The sequence below is a fragment of the Canis lupus genome, chromosome 6, assembly GCF_048164855.1.
Source record: "Canis lupus baileyi chromosome 6, mCanLup2.hap1, whole genome shotgun sequence".
Taxonomy (NCBI): domain Eukaryota; kingdom Metazoa; phylum Chordata; class Mammalia; order Carnivora; family Canidae; genus Canis; species Canis lupus.
Window position 1 is genome coordinate 72,247,360 of NC_132843.1, and position 25,266 is coordinate 72,272,625.

Genomic DNA, 25,266 nt, shown 5'->3' on the forward strand with positions numbered 1-25,266 from the left:
CTCCAGACAGGTTCTTAGCTGAAACTCCTGCATTTTCCTAGCCCTGAAGAAGGAACTGGATGACTCAGCTTCAAGTCTCAGCTCTGTCCTTTCCTGGCTAAGTGGGTTTGCCATCATTTAACCAAGTTCTAGCTCCTTCAGTTATTGCTCAATCTATATTAAGGGACTGTGATGCCAACGACAGTGCTTTTCAAAATGTAAAGAGAGATACATATCGTAAGATGCAATTCAGTATCTCCTCTTCCTGTTCAACTGAAATTTTCGTTTCAGTCTCTCCTCCCATGTTGGGGTACGTCAGGGAGGTCTTAGACATCAAGGTCCCGAATAACAAAGATGGGTGGCATCAGCGAAAGTTCTTGTTTTTAAATACAGCCCCATGAGTGATGAGGGCTTCCACAAAGGCATTTGGATGGGGACAGTGGTGTGTAATTCAGTGCTCTGATGGATTCATTGTCTTCATGAGGCAAACATGCCTCTACACAGCATTTTAAAGTATATGTAGATCTAGAGGCATTTTAAAACTTCTCCACCTCGCGGGAGGCAGTACTCCGTTTTCTGTGTTCCATCTTAATCTCCTAAAGTTCTGCTTTCCCTATCGAATCAAGCAAATTAAAAAGGGTGCAAAAACCTGATATCGAACAATATGCCTCTAAACCCAGATGCTGGTTATGTGGAGATGCTACAGATTGGGTTATCTATATCACTGGACATATGAGAGCTACCTAGAGCTCTTTGGTCCTTGTCTCCCTCAAGAACTTCAAAGCACATTATAGATTCTACCCACTAAACTCAGTGGGAGAGGCTCACACACAGAATAATGTTTGCTCCTTCTTAGCCATGTTGTAACAACTCCAAGCTTGAAGAGACTGGCACTAGGAGGGCACTAGAAGGGAAACTAGAAGTTATCCATATTGTTAAGTAATGCTGGCACTGAAAGAACAATTATGGGAGAGGATCTTGAGGTCATAAAAGGAGCATTTCAATCAGATTCACTTACGATGTTTATTGAAACACAGATTCCTGTGTGCCACCCTAGACCTACTGAATCAGAATCCCTTCAAGGTAGCGGCTCAGGATTTGCATTTTAAGTAAGCTTTTCAAGTGATCCTGATGAGCATCAACTGTGGACATTGTACTAGAGGTGGGGCCAGGGAAGAGCTGACATCATCCTGATTAATGATGACACACAGGGGAGCAATCTCATTAACTAAGCTGTGTTAGACCAGGTCAACCTTGAAATCACTCAACATTGTGTTAATAATGAGAAATGCAGCTACGAGGCATCAAACCCACACCCAGCCACAGACTTTTTCTCTTGCCTCCTGCATACATATTAACATAGTTAACATATTTAACATTGAGTTGTCATAGCAAATAAACAAAATCAGAAAATTTCCTACACACCATTCTGAGGACTTATCAGAAGTGAGGTGGGACCCAGGCGTTCCTGCTATTTCAGTATGCCTCTGGTTACATAACAAACTTCCCACTTTTGTGCATCAAGCCATTTCCTGGATGGATTGATAAAGAGCATTTCCTCTAGGGAGCTTGGAAAAGTCACCTTATGCTAGGTAGCTGCAACTCATAAGGGCATTAGAAATGCCAAACTAGCATGAGGATGAAAGGCAAGGAGTAGCATGGTTCCTGATGACCACTGAATGTTTTTTGGATTTATAGAGTGAAATAGGAAAGAGAAAATGAGATGGAATGTTATGGGAGGATGGAAAGAAGAGTAAACTGAGAGAAGGAAGGTCAAGTGGATAAATTAATGGATGGATGAACAGACAGACAGATTGAGGAACAGATAAAATACCTATGCCAGACCAATCACCCTTTAGCCCCAAACTAATTTTAAACAAATTTATTGAGACATAATTAAAATCCTATACATTAGCCCATGTAACGTATATAATTCAATGGCTTTTATACTCACAGTTGTGCGACCATCACCAGAGTCAATTTTAGAATATTGAATCAGCCCCTCTCCCAAAAAGGAACCCCATGCTCATTAGCCATTATGTTCTAAACTCCCATCCCTTCCAGCCTTAAAGCAGGCTTTTATCTCCATAGATTTGCCATTCTGGACACTTGATAGAAGTGGAATATGGTCCTTTGTGATTGGCTTCTTTCACTTACAATAATGTTTTCAACATTCATTTATGTTGTAGCATGCATCAGTATTTCATTCCTTTTTATTACTGAATAATACTCTGCTATATAAATTTTACCACATCTTATTCACTTATTCATCAATTTATAGACATATGGGCTATTTCCACCTTTTTCACTATTATAAATAATGCTATGAACATTAATGTACAAGTTTTTTTGTGGATATATATTTTATCTTGGGTATATGCCTAGGAGTAGAACTGCTGGGTCACAGGGTAACTGTTTAACTTTTAGAAGAAGTTCCAGATTATATTCCAAAATGTCTATTTTCTATTTTACAGTTCCACTGGTAGTGCATGAGCATTCAAATTTCTCTCACACTTATTTTTCATTTTGGGTTTGTTTGTTCATTTCTTATTACAGCAATCCTAGTGGTTGTGAAGTGGTATCTCATTATAGTTTTGACTCTCATTTTCCTGATGACTAATGATGTTGAATATCTTTTCATGTGCCTATTGGGTTTTTTATATACTTTCCTTGGATAAATGTCTATTCAGGTCCTTTGCCCATTTTAAATTGAGTTATGTGTCATTTTCTTATTGAGTTGTAATAATTCTTCATGTATTCCAGATACAAATGATCAGACATATGGTTTGTAAAATTTTCTCACATTCTAGTTGCATTTTCACTTTCTTGATGATGCTCTTTGAATCACACGCAAAAAATTTTGATGATGTCCAACTGATCTACTATTTTTTCTTCTGTTACTTGTGTGTTTTTTAAATTTATTTATTTATTCATGAGACAGAGAGAGAGAGAGAGAGAGAGAGTGAGAGAGGCAGAGACACAGGCAGAGGGAGAAGCAGGCTCCATGCAGGGAGCCCAACATGGGACTTGATCCTGGATCTCCAGGATCAGGTGGGCTGAAGGCGGCGCTAAACCACTAAGCCACCTGGGCTGCCCTGTTACTTGTGTTTTTGATGCTATGTATAAGAAGCCACTGGCTAACCAAGGTCACAAAGATTTTCCCCAAAAAGAATACTGTAGCTTTAGTTCTTACACTTAGGTCTTGATGTATTTCTAGTTAATTTTGGAAAATTGTTTTCTAAACAATTGTGAGGTAGAGACCCAACTTGATTCTTTTGCGAGTTGAATATCCACCAAACTATTTTTGACAGAAGAAAAAGGTGCCACATGGGTGGAATAGTGTTAATGATATTACCAATAATAAGGTACCATTAATACGAGATGTGCAACGTTTTATATTCATTATCTTATCTCCAGTCACCTATGAGGTACATATTTTTCTCAATTTACAGGTGAGAAACTGTGTTTAGACAGGGTAGGCATCTTATCCAAGGTCTCAAAGCTAGTAAATGACTCAATTGTGTTTGACTTCGGAGTCCCTTACCACCATTCTACACTTCCACTGAAACACAACCTTCAGAAATTAGGGGATTCCTCAAACATAACTACATTATTTTAGTAATCCAACATGAATTCATTTATCAAGAATTTACACGATGCCTTCTGTTTATATTTGAAGCATATTATCATTTCTTGGATGTTTCAAATGGTATGCTTGACTCAAAGGAAAAACCAGTATTTCTACCGAATCTAAGGAAGACTTCTGTTTCTGGCAATGGCAGATAAATTATTTGGATCAATTCTCCCTGGAATTGGAAAGAAAAAAATTCTCACCAGAAGAAAAAAACCTAAAATTGCTAGATAAATATTTTAATTTTTCTTCAAAAGGCTGGCAATGATCTACACAACAGTAAGGAATTTCCTGGCCAAAATCTAAGAGAAAATGAGAACCAGGGGAGACAAGGGAAGTTCTTAAAAATGTTTTTGTCATGAGGACATTTGTCTTTCCAGACTGGGCTACAATATTTGGGGTAAGATAACAGAAAAATAAATTCCAGGACCTGCTAAAAGTAGTGAGTCTAATAGGCAAACCACAAAAGCACATTAAGTTGGGACCTAAAAAGGAATCAAATTACCTACAGGTTAGTGGTGAACCAGATGTAAACATAGCTTTCTTCTTCTTCCAAAAAAGAGGAAGAAAGAAGTGAATCCCTCCCTAAGAGGATATAACCACAAAGCAGTCCTATCTGGTATCTATTAGATACAAGCACAAATTTTGCCTGGAGGAAGGTACCTTCATAGTAGGCCTTGAACCCACATAGAATTACAGAGGACAATGAGCAGCACACAGTCAAAGATAACCAAGTATATAAGGAAAGAGGTCCTATGGGTAAGACCCAGCATGAAAAGAAGATAATAGATGTAAATACAGATTTAATATATCAAGCACAGATTATAAAGCAACTGTACTTACTATATTTAATTACTAAAGACAAATCTGAAAATATCTGCAAAGAACAAGAAACTACAACACATGTCCCATGACCCTTCCAGAATGAATTTGGCCTTGGAAAAAGTATTAATCCAGGCAGCCTATTGAGCAAGCTGCTTATCTCCATAAAGACTACCTCTTTGCCTTGGCATTTTCCCCAGCACAGCTGTATATTCCCTCAAACTCTAGAGACAGAAGTAAGGAAGCAGAGAAGTCTGTAGTGGCCATTTTTTCTTTAAAATTCAGAAATTAATTGATGTGATCTATAAAAACAGCAGATAAACCTCAAGTATTTTTGTTCATCTCAGGTACTAAAACCATTAAACTACACAAATTATGAAGACTTAAGTAACTTCCCTAAAATCTTCCCTGGGAGAATTCTGAAGACTTTTTCTTCTGTCTTTCCTGTCCTCTCACAGCCAGCATCCCTTGTCATCCCTCACATAGCCTCCTGACTGGCCTCTCTGCTCTAAGTACTGCTCCTCTATAAATCAGCCTCCATATCATCACTGCACAGATCTTTCAAAAATAAGAATCACATTACTCTCTTGCAAAAATCTGTTACCCACCCCTCCTCCAGCCTATTAAAGATATTTGTCACTTTCTCGTGTGACAAATATGACCTTCATACCTTTTTGGAGTCCTCTGGTGCAACCAGCCTATTCACCAACGTCACACCTTGCCTTTTTCCTGCCATGGTCCTGAGATGCTTACAGTTTCTACAGTGTGCAATTTTATGCCTTCATGGCTTTGTGTAGGCTGTATCTATCCCTCAAGTCTGGTACTTACTCATCTTTTAAGCTCACCTCTGATGTCACCTCCTCCACAATGACCTTCTCACCCAGAATATAAAGTTAAGCATTCACCTTTTTGTTCCCAAAGCACTTAGTAAAGTGCTATGTCCCAAAGCACTGTGGCACATTTTGTCATGTTTGATTAGCACCGTATCCTAAGCACTCAGTATAATGACTGGGAGAGCACAGGGAGGCCTTCTCCTTCAAGCAATTTTCTCTGTAAAAAAGATCTTAGCCTCATCCAGACTCACCTGACCACTATACCTTTTTTTTCCTGAATCAGATAGGCTGAGAAGCTTCCCAATTTCTTATTTCCTTACTCTGTACTTTTACTTCTTTTAGTAAAATCTTCACTGATGATAGCAATTTTTCATAGCAGTGCAAAAAGTATGACCCAACCCAGTAAGCCTGTTGGGGCAGCCATGAAGTGAAAAAAGCAATCAAGAAGCAAGCTTCAAATATGAGAAAAGTGATAGGTAACTGTGGACATGAATAGAATGTTAAAACAGGACTGGAAGCAATTTTTTTTTTATGTTAAAAGTTACTTGGTTTCTTCTAGCTTAGTAAAAAATGATGACTTTCCTAGGAAAGGCATGGCTCCCAGACAGGCCTTGTGAACACGGATTGGCTACTTGTCATTTGAAAGTCAGCACACAACAGTGCCCATTATGTTGTCTGATATCTTTTTGATTTTGTGTGACTGGCCACCCTCAGAATGCAAATGATCTGCTCTTGTATATTATAACAAACGTGCTCGAAGACCTTTTCCACTAGGAGACTCAACTTAGAACAAAGACTATGAAAATGGTTCCTTCTACCCAATATGTAAACAGACAATTGAGGAAAGGGCATTCAAGCAAACCCATGTTTCTGTGTCATGAACTGGCTGGCCTGGCCTCCCCGCAGCAGGCCAGATACATCTTTCTAAGGCTCTCCGCAACCGTGTTCTATCCCCTGCCTCAGCCTTCAGTTAGACAACTGTTTTCTTCTCCCTCTAAAAGCCACAGATTTTAGGTAACTCCCTCTGGTACATACTCCTAGTGCCTTAAAGACTTCTAACAGCACAGCAAGACAATCACCTTAAAAACCAAATATCAGATTTCTCTTTTTACTTTAGTGATAGAAGGGAAGTCTGCTCAGTTTTTCACCCCCAAGCTCACATGAAAATACCACCAGAAAAATAAAGAGAAGTCCTGAGACACGCTGCCTAGAGACCTAAATAGGGCTGAAATTAGTAGCTGCCTCCTTCTCTGGGCAAGGGCTGGCAGCAGCTGGAGTGTGACAATACCCAGAGGAGAAGAGAGGGGAGCAAAGGGGCCTCGTGGGCACGCTGCTCAGCCTGCATGGGGGACAAAGGCTTCAAGCCTCGGGTTGGCTGGATGCTGGGCCATTTCCAAGTGGGGGCTGGTCCTGACCTCCCAGGAGGCCTCAGTGTGCCAGTGTGACATGGAGTGACATATAATTCCAGATCAGCTATTTCTGTCTGCTGCTTCCTGCATAATCAATGTCATGGGTTAGAGAAGGATACATGAGGAGGAGATGAATATTAGGCATGGATCTGACTTGAACTTAACTTGAAGAGGGTGTTCTGCCCTTCCAGTTCTGGACTCATGCTCTGAACTGCTCTGTTTCTCTGAGTGGGGAAGAAGTCACTGCCAGCCCATCTCGGTCCCTTATCCCACCACCCGCCACCTTCCTGCATTGCACAACCTGTATGAGTTTCCTCGGGCTGCCATAACAAAGCACCATAAGTGGAATGGCTTAAACAACAGAAATTTATTGTCATAGTTCTGGAGGCCAGAAGTCTGAAGGCAAGGTGTCGGCTGGACCATGCTTCCTCTGAGGTTCTTAGGGGAGGTTCCTTCCTTGCCTCTTGCAGCGTCTGGTGCTTCCAGGCTTCCAAGCCATGCAGCAGCACAGCTGCAACCTCTCTGTCTTCACATGGCCCTCCTTTCCCCTCAGCCTCACATCATCTCCCCTGTCTGTCTCTGTGCCTAAATCTCCCTATTTTATAAGAACACCAGTCATATGGATTAGGGCCCACCCTAATGGTCTCATTTTAATAGGATTCTCTCTGTAAAGACCCTATATCCAAATAAAGTCACATTTTGAGATACTGGGTTTAGTACTTCATATCTTTTTGGGGCACACAATTCAATCCATTGTACGCCCTTTGCCATGTCTTACTGTCTTAGTAGGTTTCCCTTGCAAAGAATACTTCACAGTAGCAGGTAATGTGAACAGATGGCAGCTGGTAGATTGCAAATTAATACAGGGAAAAAAGGCCCGGGTGAGGCTCAAATGCCTGTTGACACCAACCTCTGACCCTTTAACTATTCTGCGTGGTACTAAACAGGTGCTCACAAAACAGGATTCATTTTTGTCTTCTGTCCTTATTTCAAGACAACGAACAGTTTTTTTCTGTGGTTTTCATTCTCATTCACTGAATATTCATTGAAATACTTGACAGCTTTAACTACACTCAGGAGAGATGACCACAGTGCTGGACAGAACTCCTGAGGCAAGGAACGTCCCTCTGGATTCCACTTTCTGATCTTTACTGCAAACAACCAGCCCACGTTGCTGCCTTGTGCTGTTTTCAGCACGGTGCAAGGTAGCACAGGCCTTTGGCTCTTACGACAGCTATCCTGAGGTCAATTTGTCTCTCTGGCCATTCAGATAGTGTGCTCAAACAAAACGATCTTCTCTCCCTGCTCTCCTGGCCTGAACAGGGGTGATAAATTCTAGAAACAGGCTCATGAGCAAGCTAGTACAATGCCTAAGCCTAACGGAGGGAAGATCAACACCTGAGTGCTGATGTGTCAGGTAAGCAAGAGTCCCTCACCAACTGAGCAAGCTCAGAATACAAACAGTTTAGGGGTACAGACCAACTACCAGCCAACCCAGCTACAGCCATGGGCTGGCCTATCAGCCCAAGAACCTGGAAGCCTGTTCCTGTCGCCTTCGTCCGACTCCCTAAGTAGCAGTAATAGAACAATGAGCCAGGCCCCACAGACTGTGTCCCTGACAGTGGCACTCGGAGATAATTCTGTGGTGAAAACAGTGGTTGCCTGTCTTGCTGCAAGCCTCACAGAGCAAAAGGCCAGGGTATAGTATAAAATAAAGAATGTGAGATCTGGAGTCAAAAGGCCTGTGACTCACATGGTCTCTCTGTTTACTGACTAAAAATGAACAGGTTTCCTAGCTTCTCCAAGCCTCAGAGTTCTTAGTAACACTGAGTTAACATATGCCTAAACTGGTGATATAAACACCGATTAACAATAAAGTTAGGACAGTAATTGTGGATGCTACTGGCAGGCACTGAGTGACATTTAGTAGGAGCACTCAGGAAAATCTGAATGCCAAGCAGCCTACACACTTATGCAAAGCAAAGGAATACTTGCTTATTAGCTTGGCTCTGGCTCGACACCCCATGCAGAACTCCACATGGCTCAGGCTGGACCACAGAGAAGCTCCTTTAAGTCAGATCAGCCTCAATGTCCCGATGCTCCAGATTTTAACAATATGGATACCACACATGTGTGCAAGAGTGATTGCGATTACTTCTCTGCAAGGTAGGGCTGGTCTAGCCTTAGTCCCTCTCCTGACCTTCACCAGCCAAACACCACCAAGATAGGAGTTACTATATGGGGGGGGAGGGGCAGAGAAAGCTTCCTCAGGGGGAAAAAAGGGAGAAATGTCCACAAGAGGAGTAAAGGCCAAGGGGAAAGATGGCAAAATGGGACTAGTATGATTCTTGTTACCTCTCCAGCCTCATGGGATCATCTAAATGGTCACACTTGTGCCAACTCTCTGTCTCCTCTGAGCATGCAACTGAGATAGATTGCAAAAATGCTCACACTCCTGATATTCCTGTATCAACACCTTTGCTATGTGAGTGTACAGTTCCTCCTACCAGGAGATGGAGTCCATTTCTCCTCCAGTAAGTCTGGACTAGCTTTATGACATGCTTTGGCCAAAAGAATGCAGAAGTGATAGTATGCCAGTTCTGAGCCTAAGCCTGAAAGTCCTCGCATACTTTCACTCGGCCCCTTGAACTGTGATGACTGCTGTGTGAACAAGCCTGGACCAGTCACCAGTCTGCTGGAGGATAAGAAGTCAACATGAAGTAGACCTGACTCAGTCAATTCATCCCAGCCAAGGCCGTAGAAATGTGAAAGCCCAGCTAAATCCAACCCTTGGCTGACCCACGGATATATACCTGAGGCTGTCCAAGACCAGCCAGTCCTCAACTGACACAAATTCATGAGCTAAATAATTATTCCTTCTTTTAAATTATTAAGTTGTGTTCTGCAGCAGTGGCTAAATGATACATGCTAACTCCAACAACCATGGTCCAGTCCAGATCAATATTCCTTTCCTTTGGGCGGGAATAAGGACTATGGAGTGGGAACCAGAACAGTGACATTCTTTCCCCTATGGGGTACTACTCTTCAAACTGAGTTATGCATGCCATAGGGTTATAGCAGGACACTTTCCAAAGTATCAACAACATGGATAAGTTTAGAAGAACTGATTCCCAGAGTCTCAATTCCATGTGTGTGTGTCTACAAAAGCAGAATGTATGTATAGCGTGTGACACAGCAAACCCAACAAAAATGCATACATAGTTTCACCACATGTCATATTCCTGATCATAGGAGCTGCTGTGTCCATCAACAACAGAATGGCTAAATGAATTGTAACATGTTCGCACAACAGAATGAATGCTTTACAGTACTAAGCAGGAAAGCTCTATAACCGCACTCAAAAATATGGATGAATCTCTCAACATGATATGGAGCAAAAGAAGCTAGACACAAAGGAATACATAGCATGTGATTCTATTTATATACATATTTTTAAAACAAACAAACAAACTCCCTAACAAAAAGCTATGCATTTAGAAGCCAGAATAGAGGTTACTGTTACCTAAGGGCAGGTAGCAATTGGTCGAGTCATAAGAATAGGTACCGGACTGGTTACACATGTGTGTTCACTTAGAGAAAATTCTTATGATATGTGCTTGTTTCTGGGCTTTGTTATATTTGTTATATCTGAGATATTTGTTATACAAACATTCTTAATAAAAATCTTGAAAACAAGGACAAAATAAAGGGATGTTTACATAATTCCTTTACTCAAATAACCACAAATTCCTACATTATCCATCTCAAGAGAATACATTTCTAACAAAATTTTACACTTTATGTTTAATAATTACTTATCATTGGTATCATCTTTGTGCTACTTTGAGTTATGCACTAATAATGGTTGTGATGATGACTCAACCTAGGAGAAATGTTTACGTTTTCAGCCTGATGTAATCGCAAACAAACAACACGACAATGCTGCGGAGAAGCAGGATAGCTGACAAAGGAAGTAACTTTTAAACATGACAAAATTCTGTGGGAGAAATGAAATACAAGTAGATCAAGGAAATATCACTGTGAAAGAAGATCTTGCCCATATGCATTTTCAAAAGGATGATGGTGGGTAGCAAATCACTGAATCATTTATAATCGATACTATTTAAAGGTACCAGTTTTATTTTTAAATATCAATATTCATATATTATGGCAAAAATGAGATCTTTTATATTTATTTAAATTTACAATAGAAGAATTTAGATGCCCACTTTAAAAAGTATAACAGGGTATACAATTTTTCAAACTTTATTAGGGAGAACAGAAGCCAAAAATGGTTATATGAAAAAAATGATTCAGTATAAAAGAATCTGTCCAAGTACCCTCCCTTAAAAGCCTGTCAGAGTGGTATGTTCTACCTATAGTTTTTAGGCTAATCTACATTAATCAGGCTGCTTTTGGTTACAAGTGACAGAAACCCAGCCAAACTGGATTGTCAGTCAGTGAAGGGTCTAAGATGCAAACAACAAATTAGCTTATCGCAATATCGTGGATGTGGGCAGAAGACATGAGACTCTCGGGTCAGAGACAAAGGACTTTATTACACCAAAAACAGTAGCCAGAGCATTTGTGCCATTTCCCTGAGCCCCTTGGCCCAAAATGCAATGCAAAGAGGGCCAGGTGATGCCTAAACAGGCAGTGAGTTATGATGAGTAAACCCAGGCTTAGGAAACCCAAATATTTTATAATAAGCAGTAAGCATGCCTGACTTTTGTCCCAGAGCAGGATATTATCTTTATTATACTGAATTGTTATATTACCTTTATTATACTGAATAAACAAATTCCCTTTAGAGATACGATCTCCATCTTCTAGAGGTATTTGTTATACAAACATTCTTACAAATATGGTCTGAAAGAGAATCAAAAGATACACACAAACACAAGAGAACCCTGGAGAACTGTCAACTGTCTCCCATCATGAGCTGAAATAAATAAATAAATACAAACATACATACATTCCTATAACTGGAAAGTACACAGATATGTTAGCTTCAAGAACTCCTGGATCTAGGGGCTTAAAAATATGTGGCAATGGGTTGTCTCAAAAATATGGCATCCAACATGCAGCTCTGCCTTCCTCGGAGTTGGCTTTCCTTGCCACTAGGCTCTCACCAGTGGTGGCGAGAGGGCTGCCAGCAGCTCCAGCCCAGTGTGCTGACACCTCTACAACAGCAAAGGAAAGAATGTTTTTCCTGATAGTTCCACCAGATAATCTGGAATTTCTCTGCATGAGGAGATGGGCCATACTGACCAGTCAGCCCTGGTCACATGCTGAACCCTAGATGTCAGGTGTACGGTGTGTCCCATTCTGTCTCAGAATGGCACAGGCTGAGAGTGGGGTGGGAGAGCTTTGATCCCAGAGTGGGGAACTGAGCTGAGTAGGCAAAGCTGCAGCTTTCCCCTCTATTACTAACTCTCAAGATAACAAAGCTCACAGGTATACTTCTGCGAGATTCAAGTACCATTTCTTTTTTATGGGCTGATTCTCATTTTAGTGAAGCTAGTAGCATATCCAATTTGCTATTTTATAATCAAAGCTCTTTAGGAAGAATCTATCACAGAGGTGCCAAAGAAAGGGTGTTCTGTTTGATAGCTGTTGTTACCTTATTGTGCTATTCCAGGCTAAATGATGGCTCCTCCAAAGACGACCACATCCTCATCTCTGAAACCCATGAGGGTTACCTTACCTGGCAAAAGGGACTTTGCAGACCTGACCAAGTTAAGGATCTTGATATGGGAAGATTATCCTGGATTATCCAGGTGGGCCTGATGTAACCATAAGTTCCTTAGGAGAGAGACACAAGGAAATCAGACAGAAGGTATGGTAATGACAGAAGTAGAGGGACATAGAGAGAGATTTGAAGAAGAGGAGGGTCAGCCATGAGCCAAGGGATGCAGGTGGCCTCTGGATGCTGGAAAAGACAAAGAAGCAGATTCTACCCTAGAACCTCCAGAAGAAACCAGTCTTGCCAACACTTTGCCTTTGGTCCAGCAAGACTGATTTCAGACTTCTGGCCTCCAGAACAGTAAGAGATAAATATGTATTGCTTTAAGCCATCGAATGACTTGTTACAGCAACCAGAGGAAACAAATGCAGGTGGTGGCATAGGGCAGGTGGTCGGTGCCCAGTGCGATGGTAAACGGAAACAAACCCAACAATGGGTCCTGCTGCACAAATGAATTTGTCCCGAAGCTGAGACACCTGATGATAGTTCTTGCTGAATTTCCTTCTGTTACAAAATGTTACTGAATTGCATATTATATAACTTTAATTTTTAATACTTTTAACAAATGCTCAGTAGTGACTGGTGGAGACTGTATGGTGAAAAGGGTGTGGCTTGGCTCTTGGCTACTGGCACATGTGATAAAAACTAAAATAGCTACCATTTTAGCCCTTCTCCTTGCAGGAAGTACTACCTTCCAGAAGCAGTGGGTAAAGATCAGAGGCACTCCCCTTTCATCCTCATCTGGCATGTGCTCGCACAGCTGGTGCTGAACTCTCCCTGCACCCATAGCAGAAGGTATAATAGTGACTGCTGTAAGCAGTCATATAAACTAATAATAACATAAATTCTAGGATGTGTGCTTCATTTCAGAAACCACACATGCACTAAAATCCCAAGTGATTTTCTGGTGTGAGTCTTAGAGTACAGGTCTGGGAATCCTCTTGCAATTATTCTTGTATAAAGTGAATATACATCATGTGGTGAGCAGCTAGATAGAAAACAAAGGGGACTTAAATTTTTAAAGTTATTTTAGTTTTTCTTTTTTTTAAGATTTTATTTACTCACCATTCATTCATGAGGGACAGAGAGAGAGAGAGAGAGAGAGAGGCAGAAACACAGGCAGAGGGAGAAGCAGGCTCCATGGAGGGAGCCCGATGTGGGACTCAATCCCAGGACTCCAGGATCACATCCTAGGCTGAAGGCAGGCGCTAAACTGCTGAGCCACCCAGGGATCCCCTGATTTTTCTATTAACATATTTGTAATATACTTTCCCCCCCTTTCTCCCCAGTTTTAATGCGATATGACTGGCATATAACATAGTATTATTTTCAGGTGTATAACATAAGGACTTCATTGTAAAATACTCTTGACTATTACCCTGTACATCTATGGTTGGGGGCAGTGAGAAGTAAAGACTTCAAAAATTACATGCTAATAGTAAAAATCAAAATTGTTTTTATTTGATTAACTGAATCTAAGTTCTACTAGTATTTATGTGATATTCTACTTAAAGACCAATTTAAAATATTCCATAAAACTCTTTTTCCAATTAATTCACAGAAACTCCTAGTTAACAGGAAAAAGTTTCTCACAACCTCACAAAAAGTAGTATTTAAATGTACTATGATTCAAATTCCTTTCTAGATATTTTAGAAATTCTTTCAGCTTTAACATAACCCCAGGCACACTGCTGGATAAGAACTCCTACTCATTATTGTCTCGTGTCCTAGTGACTTGGCCTGAAGTACTTTTTAAAAAACCCATGCCATCTGAGTGAGCATGTGGCATAGAGTAAAGAAGAGCAGAGATCGATAGACGTTGACCTCTGAAGTTCTAAAATTCAGATTCCAAGAATGGCCATAAATGGACCAATAGGTAACTATGGATCAACCATAGAACCTAAATCTACAAATCAACTTTACCACTAGAGTATGATGGGTGGGAAGCTCCTGCTCCTCGAACTCTTCTAGAACTTGCAAAGGATCCAGTGAGGCAGAAGCAGAACCATAGGAGTAACAGAAACTCCCTTTGAAGAAAAAGACTAGTGAAGAGAGTGAGACAAAGTAATCACAAAGGAAGGCCCCTGAGACACTGACAACTGCCCTCTGTCTTCTCTCATCAAAAATGAAATTTTAGTCCCAAGAACTTAACAAGATGTGAGGGGGATGAGCTTCTATTTAACCACAGCCTTCCTGAATTTCCAGTGTGAAACCCAGCTCAGCTTTAAATAAAATGCCTGTCCAGAACCATTTGAGTCAGGAGACAAATAAACTGCCTGGACAAGCCAGTAATCACGAAGAAAATATATTTTCTTCTCTTTCAGCTAGAAATAGTAAGCAAATATAGGGAGTGTAAAGGTTCTGACCTGCATTTAAAAATTACTAGTTCCGCTCTCATTGCAATCTGGAGGGAAAAGAACCAAATTCTCTTTGCCTTAGCACAGGGCCACCCCCGAAGCTAAGTGCTGAGATGGGGATCAGGCAAAAAGAGGAGGGAAACAGGTGTGTGTGTGTGTGTGTGTGTGTGTGTGTGTGTGTGTAGAGAAGTCAGGCAGAGGCAGAGGATGGTCTGGTGGATGCCATGTCTCTACCAAACTCCTGGCATTGCAAAGCCCCAGATATAAGATCAAGGGTCCTACTCCTTGGGAAATGATTAAGTCCTTTTATTTTTTATAGAGCCCCTGCCTACTAACAAAAGTGGATGGTTTTTCCAGAAAGAACACCATCCTGCACCAAGCAACACTAACAAAGTCCTCGGCCTCGTCAAGGCCAGATCCCAATGTCTATGGATCCCTGTTGAATACCTTTTCTCCCCAGCTGTCACAGGACTGCAGGGCACTGCAGACACTGAGACACAGATGGTTTATGGAGCCTGGTCTTGTAGACTTGGAGTTATAACTCACTGATATTTCTGAGTTACAGAACAGTCATCATCTGCTTGTTCAAGAAATGAACTTATACTTCAATGTCAAGGATTTAAGGCAGACATGAGAAAGCTCCTTCCATCAACAAATGCTTTTGAAAGCCAAAGAGTTATGTATGAAGCAGCCTGAGTTTGCCTCTGCAAAGCATGACACCGTAGGGTCCCTCTGAGAGCAGGCCAGGGACTGAATCCCAGGACCACATCCTTCTCAGATCCCTGGATTCAGCTAAGCTCCTTAAATATCTGAGGCACAAAGGCCCAAACATTCACATTCCTCAAGCTGCTGGAGGTAAATTTCAATAGCCCAAGTCTGGAGACTTTTTTTCCCCCTTTTTTTTGTATATTTTTTAAATTGGAGTTCGATTTGCCAACATACAGAAAGTATATCAACACCCAGTGCTCATCCCATCAAGTGCCCCCCTCGGTGCCCGTCACCCAGTCACCCCATCCCGCCCACCTCCCCTTCCACCACCCCTTGTTTGTTCCCCAAAGTTAGGAGTCTCTCATGTTCTGTCTCCCTCTGATATTTCCCACTCATTTTCTCTCCTTTTGAAAAGGCAAAGATATAGATTCTTATTTTTGACAATTGATTGAACATTACTTCTCCAATCTCTATGGCGCAGAAAACACTTTCTAAAAATGGTTTGTATGTGACGCATACCAGAGCCCTCGGAGGGCCACTTAGCATTCCCACCCTGGGCTGCCATGGTCCGCTTTTCTGGGCAGTGGGGTAGTGTGCACAGCAGAAAGGGAAGGGTCTGGTTCTACAGCCTGGTATCACCAACCCCATAGAGACCGGTCTAGAGATTTTTATGTACGCTACTAAAATAAGCTTTGTAGCTTAAAGCAAACAAATCCGTGCGGAAATGGGAGAGATAGTGACATTAAGACAACTCCTCCAAGCTCATCATGAGATACTTCTAGGGATATCAATGATGCAGCGAGGAGGCTCCCTGAGAACTAGTGAGGCTGTATCCTCTCAGCCCCTCAACCTTGGGGGGATTGGCAATCTCCTCTGTGATCCCTATCCTCAGACACCTGGCTGCCCCCTCTCTGCTCTTCCAGGACTCACTGAGGCAAGATCTGGTAGGGGGACCTGCTACAGCTCCTGTCATTGCAGCAGGACCCAGCCCATCAAGGATCAAGGTGCACAGGGGCCAGGCTGGTTCCCCCCAGGGAAGGGCCACCTTCCCATTAAACTGGGGAATCTAAGTACTGACCTTGAACTCTCCAACCCGTCACTGACTCACTTGCTGCACGCTCTTCAGTGAGCAGAGATGGGTCTTGGAATGGCAGGTTCCATGAGACTGAAGGAAGAGGCCAGAGATAACCAGGGTGTTACAGTCTTGGTTCATCTGCCAGCAGCTACATGTACAAGTCAGCAATCCCAAATCTGAAACCACTGGGGCCAGAGGAGTTTCAGAACTCCGATTTTTTTTTTTAATTTTAGAAAGCTAATATAACACCCCCAGCAGAGTATGAGGAAGCATCCTATAAACTCATTAGTATTTTTTTGTACCCAATCATGAATATTCATACTAATCTTCTATCAAGTCAATCAAATTAGTTATGAAGAGAAATCCAGAGTTTTCAAGGATGGGGGATTTGGCACCATCTGGTTTATTTTCCTCCAGGAGATACGGAGATTCACTCAGAGACAAAGACCCACAGTGGGGAAGAGACAAACGAGGCAACTGCCAAATCCCCACTAGACACTCCCTGACTCAGGAGGCCCATGGGACAGATCGACAGAGATGGGACCAGGCTGATTTAAAGAACCTCCGACACAGTAAATGCCTCGTAAGCTGAGCTTCCCTGGCCTCAGAACCCAGAGAAGGCTGCTTCCATAGAGCCTTCCCTATTTGGAGACTTGGTCTCTGGGACTCGGGCACCTGGCTCCAAAGACACAACATATATCTAGTCATAGGCCATAGCAGGACCCGCGTGGCAGAAACAGACTGGTTTTCTCAGAGCCCCGACCCCTGCGTGCCAGATGTTAACTCCACAGGGTGCCGGGCAAACCATGCTTTGATCTTTATGCCTCTGAGAAACAGAATGAACATAGCTGCTATCTTTCCTCTGCCCACCACCCCCCCACCTAGGTTTTTTTCCCAAGGAAGAAGTGGAGGGTTTTTATTTTTTCCCCCTCTGACCCTTTAAATGCATGCCGAGGTGACCCCCCCAACCCTGTTCTCTTCTCACCCGGTGCCTATTCCCTGGCTAACTGTAGCCACTCCTGTGACATCACCTGCCTGAATGCCCTTGACTCCCATAGCTCTTAGTTCCATCTTCCCCAACTCAACTCATATTTAAAAAAAAAAAATCATATAATTGAAGTACAGTTGACATACAATGTTATATTAGTTTCAGATGCACAACATAGTCGTCCAACAATTCTATACATTATGCCATGCCCACCACAATAAGTACTGTTACCATCCATCACCATATAACATTATCATCATATATATTAACTATATTCCCTGCACTGTACTTTTCATCTCTGTGATTTCCTTATTTTATAACTGAAGGTTTGTACCTCTTAATTCCCAACACCTTTTTTGCCCCTATCTCCTGTGACACCCACCAGTTTGTTCTCTGTATTTACAAGTCTGTTTGGTGTTTGTATATTTGTTTTTTTTCAGATTCTATACATAAGTGAAATCATATGGCATTTGCCTTTCTTTGACTTATTTCACTTCTCCAGGTCCATTTATTTTACAAATAGCAAGATGACTTTTTATGGCCACATAACATTCCATTGTGTATATGCCACATCTTCTTTATTCATTCATCTATTGACGGACACTTAGGTTGCTTCCATATCTTGGTGACTGTAAATAATGCCACAATAAATATAGGGGTGCACATATCTTTCTGAGTTAGTGTTTTCATTTTCTTTAAATTTCCAGTAGTGGAATTTCTGGATCATATGGTATCTCTATTTTAATTTGTTGATGAAACTCTGTATTGTTTTTCATAGTCTGACCCACATTTTTAACTGATTTTTGGGCCCTCTCCTACTGTGCCATAACCTACTAATACCTGTGTACTTTGACACATCTTCCTACCTTGCACAAGGGTTGGTCACTGATTTGTTCTGGCCAATGGAATGTGAGCAGAAATACTACGCATAACTACTGACCCAAGTATTTAGTACTTGTGCACCATCCTCATGTTCTCTTCTCTTCCATGATCGCCAGGATAAGACAGCAGAGAATCAAAATAGGAACATTCTAGGTCCTGGCATCACTGCCTAGAAAAAGCCACTGGACCCACATTAAACTGTGGGTACTATGGGGAAAGATTACTAAGACTTTAGAGTTATCTGACATCGCAGCTAGTGTTAAATACATCCCTAAATCCATACCTTCTCCACCTGGCAAGTTCCTACTTACTGCTTGAAACTCCAATTCAAATGCTATCTCTTTTGTGAAATCTAACTTTCAGGAAAAGGTAAGCCTCTCCATCCTGTGACCGCTAGAAATTCACTCATGCATCTGGCACCATGGTTGCCTCAGTCTGTGGACACATTTCTGTTTGCAAGTTTCGCTCCTACATTTGAGTGGGCTTCTTTTTTTAATCCTATATTCTCGGTGACTCGGAAGTAGCAAACACCTGATGTTTGATTTCCCGAAGCAAAGATGGGAGCCTTCTTGCTCATGTGACCAGCAAACCCCAAGTCAGCATTTCCCCCGAGTCACAGTGTTCTTGGCATTATGCTACATACTGTGGTTGGAGCAAGAAAAGTAGGACACTATCGCCTACCACAAGGAGTGTTTTTATCTTTAGATCCTCTGCACCCCATTAGCTTCCATCTTTATTAAAGGACAGCTTCCACTTAAAAATGACATTGTCTTTTCAGAAACCATCAGCCAAGGCATTTCTCAGAAAGCAAGATCAAAGAGGAGTTTTGTAATGATGAGGGAAAAGCAGAGCAGGGCTCTCTCGTGACCCCTTTGAGCCTGGCTCCCCAAAACTGCCATCCTATAGACCTGTGACCTGGCATTCTGGGATCACGCAGCTGTACCAACGTTATTTCTGGTATGAAAATAGCTGCAGTGAAAGCATTGCCAGCTCCTCAGGGACCCAGATGTAGAGATGATGGCCTGGGCGTGCAGTCATGTCACAACTGCTTGGCACAACTGCTTGGTAAGCAGCTCCCACTCTCCCAGTTCTCTTAAGGCTACGATAGAACTCTTAGTTCCAGCCCGTGGGAAATGGGGACCATAAACAAATGTTGACTGATTATAAATGTAATGTTTTCACAGTAATTCCCACAGACTAGCATTTTACCTGCTGCAGGTGTGGCTTTGCTGTGGACACTGGGACATGACACATAATGCACGTTAAACATAAGGCTAGCCACTAGTGTTAGCATCCCGGCATTCAGACAGAAACATCCACAACAAAGAGCTGTGGCAAAGCCAGGTGCCATGCCCACAGCTGTGGGGGAGCATAGTGGGGCTTCTAGGACCTTCCCTCGCAAGATGCTCAGAGTGGTAAATGAAACAACGTCCGACTTTGCAGTATACTAAAGGCTGGGATGATTAGGAAGGAAGATCAGGAAAAATTTTAAAAATTAGAGCAGTAACAATAGAAGGTAAAGGTTGAGTTTAGAAGAGTTAGGATAGTACCTTTGAATGTTAAGTGCCACGTGTGATAGATAAGAGGTATATCAAAGTAGGGGACCCTGAAAGTCATGGCTAAACACAAGGAACTGTTTCTGGTTCGCATTTCACGGGTCTCATACCATGAACAGAACAATGAATGCCTCCCCCTAAATCCATTCGAGGTACCAACGGCATTTGTGGAAAACAAGAAATTGGCTGAAAACAGCACTGTTGGGCAACTTACCTTGTATGAAGATCCTGTTCCAGTAGATTTTCCCAACTTGACTGCCCCCGAGAAACACCAGGTTGGACAAGATCAGCATGGAGGTGGAACAAGATGCGAGGGCAGCGTGGAATCGACGGCGGGCTTGTGGGGAGAGGAACTGAATCTGTGGGGAAATACAGGCAGTGTTCATCACAGGGGCAGAAAAATAGTGCTGGGGTGCCCCCTGGCCCCTGTCTGGTACCAGCCCAGGGTGCCCACCCGAGCCTGGGCTAGGGTGTCATCTAACAGCTCTCAAAAGTTCTGTTCCAGCGACATGCTCACTCTGGTCCAAGGAAAGAAGTGATGTACCCCCACCCCCCACCTGTTCCTTCCTACTGCTGAATGGGCTTCTCCCTGACATGTGCGACACAAGAACTGAGGCTAGTTCGGATTTGGCTGGAATGTGTCCACACGTTCTCTGCGTGTAAACCTACAGGTACAAGAACTACCCTGATAACCAACACAACTCCATGTAATGAGATCACGATCAAGGTGATCCTCTGGGCCAGTTAACTTGACTCTGGGAAGCCACCCTGTCAATCCAACCCACTATTAGGAAGAATCTCATTAAGAGGGTGCAGGAGAATCAGCACAAGCTGACCTCCTTCCTGGAATCAGAGCTCAGGGCACATACCCCACTGAGGGTGAGCCTGCAGCAGCGTCAGAAAATGGTCACCTGCCCCAGCACCCGAATACACAGGAAATGGAGAGGGGGTTTTCAGAACTGATGGTAAAGAATTCTGCTCATCCTTCTGAGGTCTACATTGCACTTTTTACTCCCCTTTTAATGTCTTCTTGGGGATTGCATAAAGCAAGCAAGCCTTTATTGCTTGGCACTGGCCGTTCTGGTGGCCCTACCAAGTGAGATCACAGTGCTGTGCCTGGAGTGTGTGAGCACCTTCAGTATATCCACAGGGACTGTCCTTAGGGACTACATGTGCAGAATGAGGACCAGGTATAGTGCATCAGCCAGGCCACAGGGCCCCAAGGTTTCTGACCATACATTAGTCTAATTCAAAGACACAGAAAAAAGAAGGAGCAAAGGGTCTGGAGACTCTTCCTGAATATATTCCTGAAGCCTACACATCTCTGGGGTCACTTGCATTCTGATCTCCGCTCGCTCCAATTACAAATAGAAATCTGGGGGTGCCTGCTGGTTCAGTCAGTTAAGGGTCTGACTCTTGATTTTGGCGCAGGTCATGATCTCAGAGTTGTGAGATCCAGTCCCTTGTCAGATGCCATGCTCAGCAGGGACTCTGCTTGGATTCTCTCTCCCTTTGCCCTTCCCCCAGCACAAGGACACAACTCTCTCTCTCTCTCTCTCTCCCCCCCCAATAAATAAATAAGTAAATAAGTAAACAAATAAATATTAAAAAAAAAAAAAAACAGAAATCTGAGTTACCCAAATTCCTAATAGGCAGAAGGAAGAAGCTAGAGGGTGTCTCCAGTAGGGGGCTTACTTAGTTCTGGCAACCGTGTGATGGATCATCTGGGGCCATTGCGTAAGCCTTGGCCAGTGTCCTCTGGAAACCTAGAGAAATGAATTTCTGACCCCTTCTCCTTTTCCTCTCCTGCCAGCCCATTTCTGTTCTATATGCTCAGATCCAGTTGCTATCATAGAACTCCCCATCCATGGCATTCTCCTCCATCATCACCTCGGAGCATGGTTTTACTGCCCTCATCTGTGAAAATCTGGCCTTCTCGTGGATAAGTTATATAATAGGTACTGACTGAGTCATTTTCTTGGACCCAATTGTTCTGGAAAAGCTCTCAGATGATGCTGACATGTCCCTGGCTAGCGGCTACCAGGCAGGACGACCTCTAGTTTCTCCCCTGTTCTAAGAGTCCACAAGCATGTTCAGGGGACACTGTCAAGCAAGACCAGATAAGAGATAACTATACAGTATAAAAACTGGTAATGAAAGAGAAATAGGGACAAAGCAGGCTTGTAACTCAGCACTCTTCACCTCTCAGAATAAGGAGATGTTAATCTACTGGTTTCCGCATTTTAGAGCAGGAGAAGATATTTTCTGGGTATTACTGACTCAATTAGTAGTAACTGGGGAGGCAGGGTGAAAGGAAGCAGGGGGATGGGGGAAAATCCAATAATAAATCATGAAAATATAAATTGCTGTAATTGGCATAAACGTGTCCAAATAATTCTCACCAGGTACAAGGCCACTGATAATACATTTGATTTCTAAGGGACCGGATGAATCAGATGTTCTCCGACTTCTGTTCTGACCCCATCCGTGTCCTCCAGGCTTACATCTAGCTAGGGGAATTCAAAGGCCCCATGTAATCTTTTCCATATTAATGTCAATGACAGAGAATGCACATAGCTTGGTTAAGCTCAGAGTGGTTCTCCTTTTACAGGAAATGATTACAATTATTAAATAATTGACTGAGAAACACCGAGAGTGGAAAATGCTCTTTGCATTGGATTTCTAAGCAGGGCTATGTCGCTGAGTGACCTGGTGGGGGCAAGGGCCAGGCTAGTCAGAGGCAGAGCTGAGGGGCAAGGGGCAGAGCAAGGGAGGAGGAGAAGGGGAGAGTGAGTGCCTGAGACATAGGGCTCCTCTTTCCAGCACCTGAGGCCCTAGTTCCAATGATCTTCCTTCGCTTCTGTGATTACTTGGCTACGTGGTTCAATAATTCCCAATTCTACTTAGGCAAAGAAAAGTCAAAATAATACCAAATATGAAGGAGCCTCTGATCTTAGAGACAAGGGAGGATGTCTAAAATTAGAAATGAAGGACTACAATTCAATTTTTATAGAGTTAATTTTGTAAAAACTAAGCAAGAACATTAAAGGTGTAGGCTGTTGTAATCAATGAACTAGAAAGATAGAAAGGAGAAATCAAGATGCTCACAGGCAGTTCTTGATTACCCCCCAGGGGGAGCAGGTGGGAGACAAAGTAGGCGATGAAGAAGAAAATCCAAAAACCTGATTTAACTAACAGCCCCATCCTCTGAACTGACAAAATTAGCCTTGCCAAGAACGAGCAAACTTGACTGAGCATCACTTCTTTTCATTGTGAATCAGTGGGAGAGAAGAATGATAGGCCAAGTAGCAAAGAAGGGGGCCTGTGTGGTTAACAGCGAAGGGGATGTGAATCTCAGCTGTAATTCGTCTCTCCAGAGTCCCTGAAGACACCATAGAAGGTGACAGTTTTGACACTGGGGCTCTCTCTCTACCTTGGGAACCATCTGGCTTCAGCAACCGGTTTACATGATAGACGTATGTTCCATACTTAGGGGTCCTAAGTGAGAAGAAGTCACATGGGCAAGGCCAGCTCCATCAATAAATCCAGTTTCCTGAATCTCTAGGGCTATAGGGCCAAGGTTCTCACTTTCAACTCTTGATTTCTTTTATATACTCTCCTCTGTATCCTATAACAACTGTTGTCATCACCTCTGTCCTGCACATCTAGGAGGATGGCTGTCCGTCCATGTGTAGGGACCATGCCTCATATGTTAGTCATGGTTGAGGTGCTTAACCCCCCCACCTCACCCCTTGGTAGGAAAACTTATGTGAGGGACTGAACCAAATGGGGATAGAAGTTAGTGTACTTCTATCCCCAAATGGGGATAGAAGTTAGTGAAGAGTCATGAGGTATAAAAATAAGAATTGCCAATTGGTCAGATTAGGCAATGATCAGTAAATAGAATTTGATTTTAACACAAATATAACAGGATAAAAAAGAGGTCTGGTCTAATCAAGGTCCCTTCTCAGAGGATACATGAGGCAGGTGATTGTAATCCAATATCCTGGCAGCAAAAAACTGGGAATGGCATGATCCTCAGGGGATGCTTAGAAATTGCTGAGCACTTGTGGTCATCTCAAGGACAAAATTATGGCATTTGATGGGCAGGGTCCAGGGATAGTAAACTTACTATATCATACTGACAATGTGTGAGATAGAATTGTCCTGCCCAGAATGTCAATAGTGCTTCTTGAGCATGGGTGAAATGTTTTCTTCTATATTCATTATAAAGCCAATTTCCCTCTTGGCTTATGGGTGGGGGCACAGAACCTCCCTTCCTCCCTCATAGGGAGAAAGGCATCCCAGGGCAGGGAAAGTGCTCTTTACAGTGCCCCAGCATGAGCACCACCCCCCAACTCACCTGCCACCCCCTGGCATCAAACTTGAGAAAGGAGGAGCCTCCTGGGCTTCCAATCACAGATGGGCATAGTTTACCACCAGTTCCAAGGCTCCTCTCCTTCTCAACACTCAGACCCAGAGGAAATAAGAAGAATAGGAGGCAGAGCAGGTCAGAAAATATCGCTTCCTACACTGGGGTGACCAGTTCTCCCTCAGGGACTCTAACTTTAATGACACTCTTCAGGCCCAAGAGTAGGTACTGGACTTTGGGTCTGGATACAGCAAGCCCTTTAGAACACCTGGAAGTGCAGGCCCAGGGTAGAACTCTAATTCCTCTGTTTGAGGTCAAGGTCTTTGATGCAAGAAACAAGAGGTGCTGTGTAGAAATGCTGTATAAGGACAGTCTAGCAATGCTTTAAACTTCCCTCTGCAACAATGGCTTCCAAAGGCAAGGAACTAACCCAAACAAAGTAAACCTTAGGGCAGAACTAAATTGTCAAACCAGTTTGCATTTCCTGCTGTGAAGTGTCAGCTCCTATGTTTATTCTTATCTCTATGGAAACTCTTTTCTCTTTTCCAGTCGTCATCCTGTCCCTGGAAATCACAGGACCTGGGCTGGGGCAAACAAGTGGGGTGCTGGTGTGGTGCAGTCCATGGAATCTGGGTCAGAAGTTACTCTCAGAATGTCTGCGAGGGTGGGAGGCAGATGGAGCTGTGGGGCTGCAGGCTGCTGTGTGCAGTGGGTCCCCACCCTCGTCCACAGAGGGACTGCATGTGGGGCCAAGCTGGGAGGAGGGGACAGGCTGAGCATCTGGGGGAGCAGATGGGCTGGAGGAATGGCTGCTGGAGACTGACAAAGGCTTGGCAAGTGGGACCTGATACTGTTTATTTTTAAATGGGGAGAAGCTAAAAAAAGACATTGGGTGGGTTTGAGCAGCT

The 25,266-nt window shown here is 42.9% G+C and overlaps 1 protein-coding gene across 6 annotated transcripts in view; it reads right to left on the bottom strand.

Annotated features, from left to right (window-relative positions):
* HHAT (hedgehog acyltransferase) overlaps positions 1 to 25,266 on the bottom strand; it is a 346,103-nt gene that overhangs the window by 61,704 nt on the left and 259,133 nt on the right. For all 6 annotated transcript variants that reach the window (XM_072831173.1, XM_072831170.1, XM_072831169.1 and 3 more), the window contains one exon: positions 20,201 to 20,345. In XM_072831173.1, coding sequence (XP_072687274.1) covers positions 20,201 to 20,345 — 145 coding nt within the window. The remainder of the gene's footprint in view (positions 1 to 20,200; positions 20,346 to 25,266) is intronic.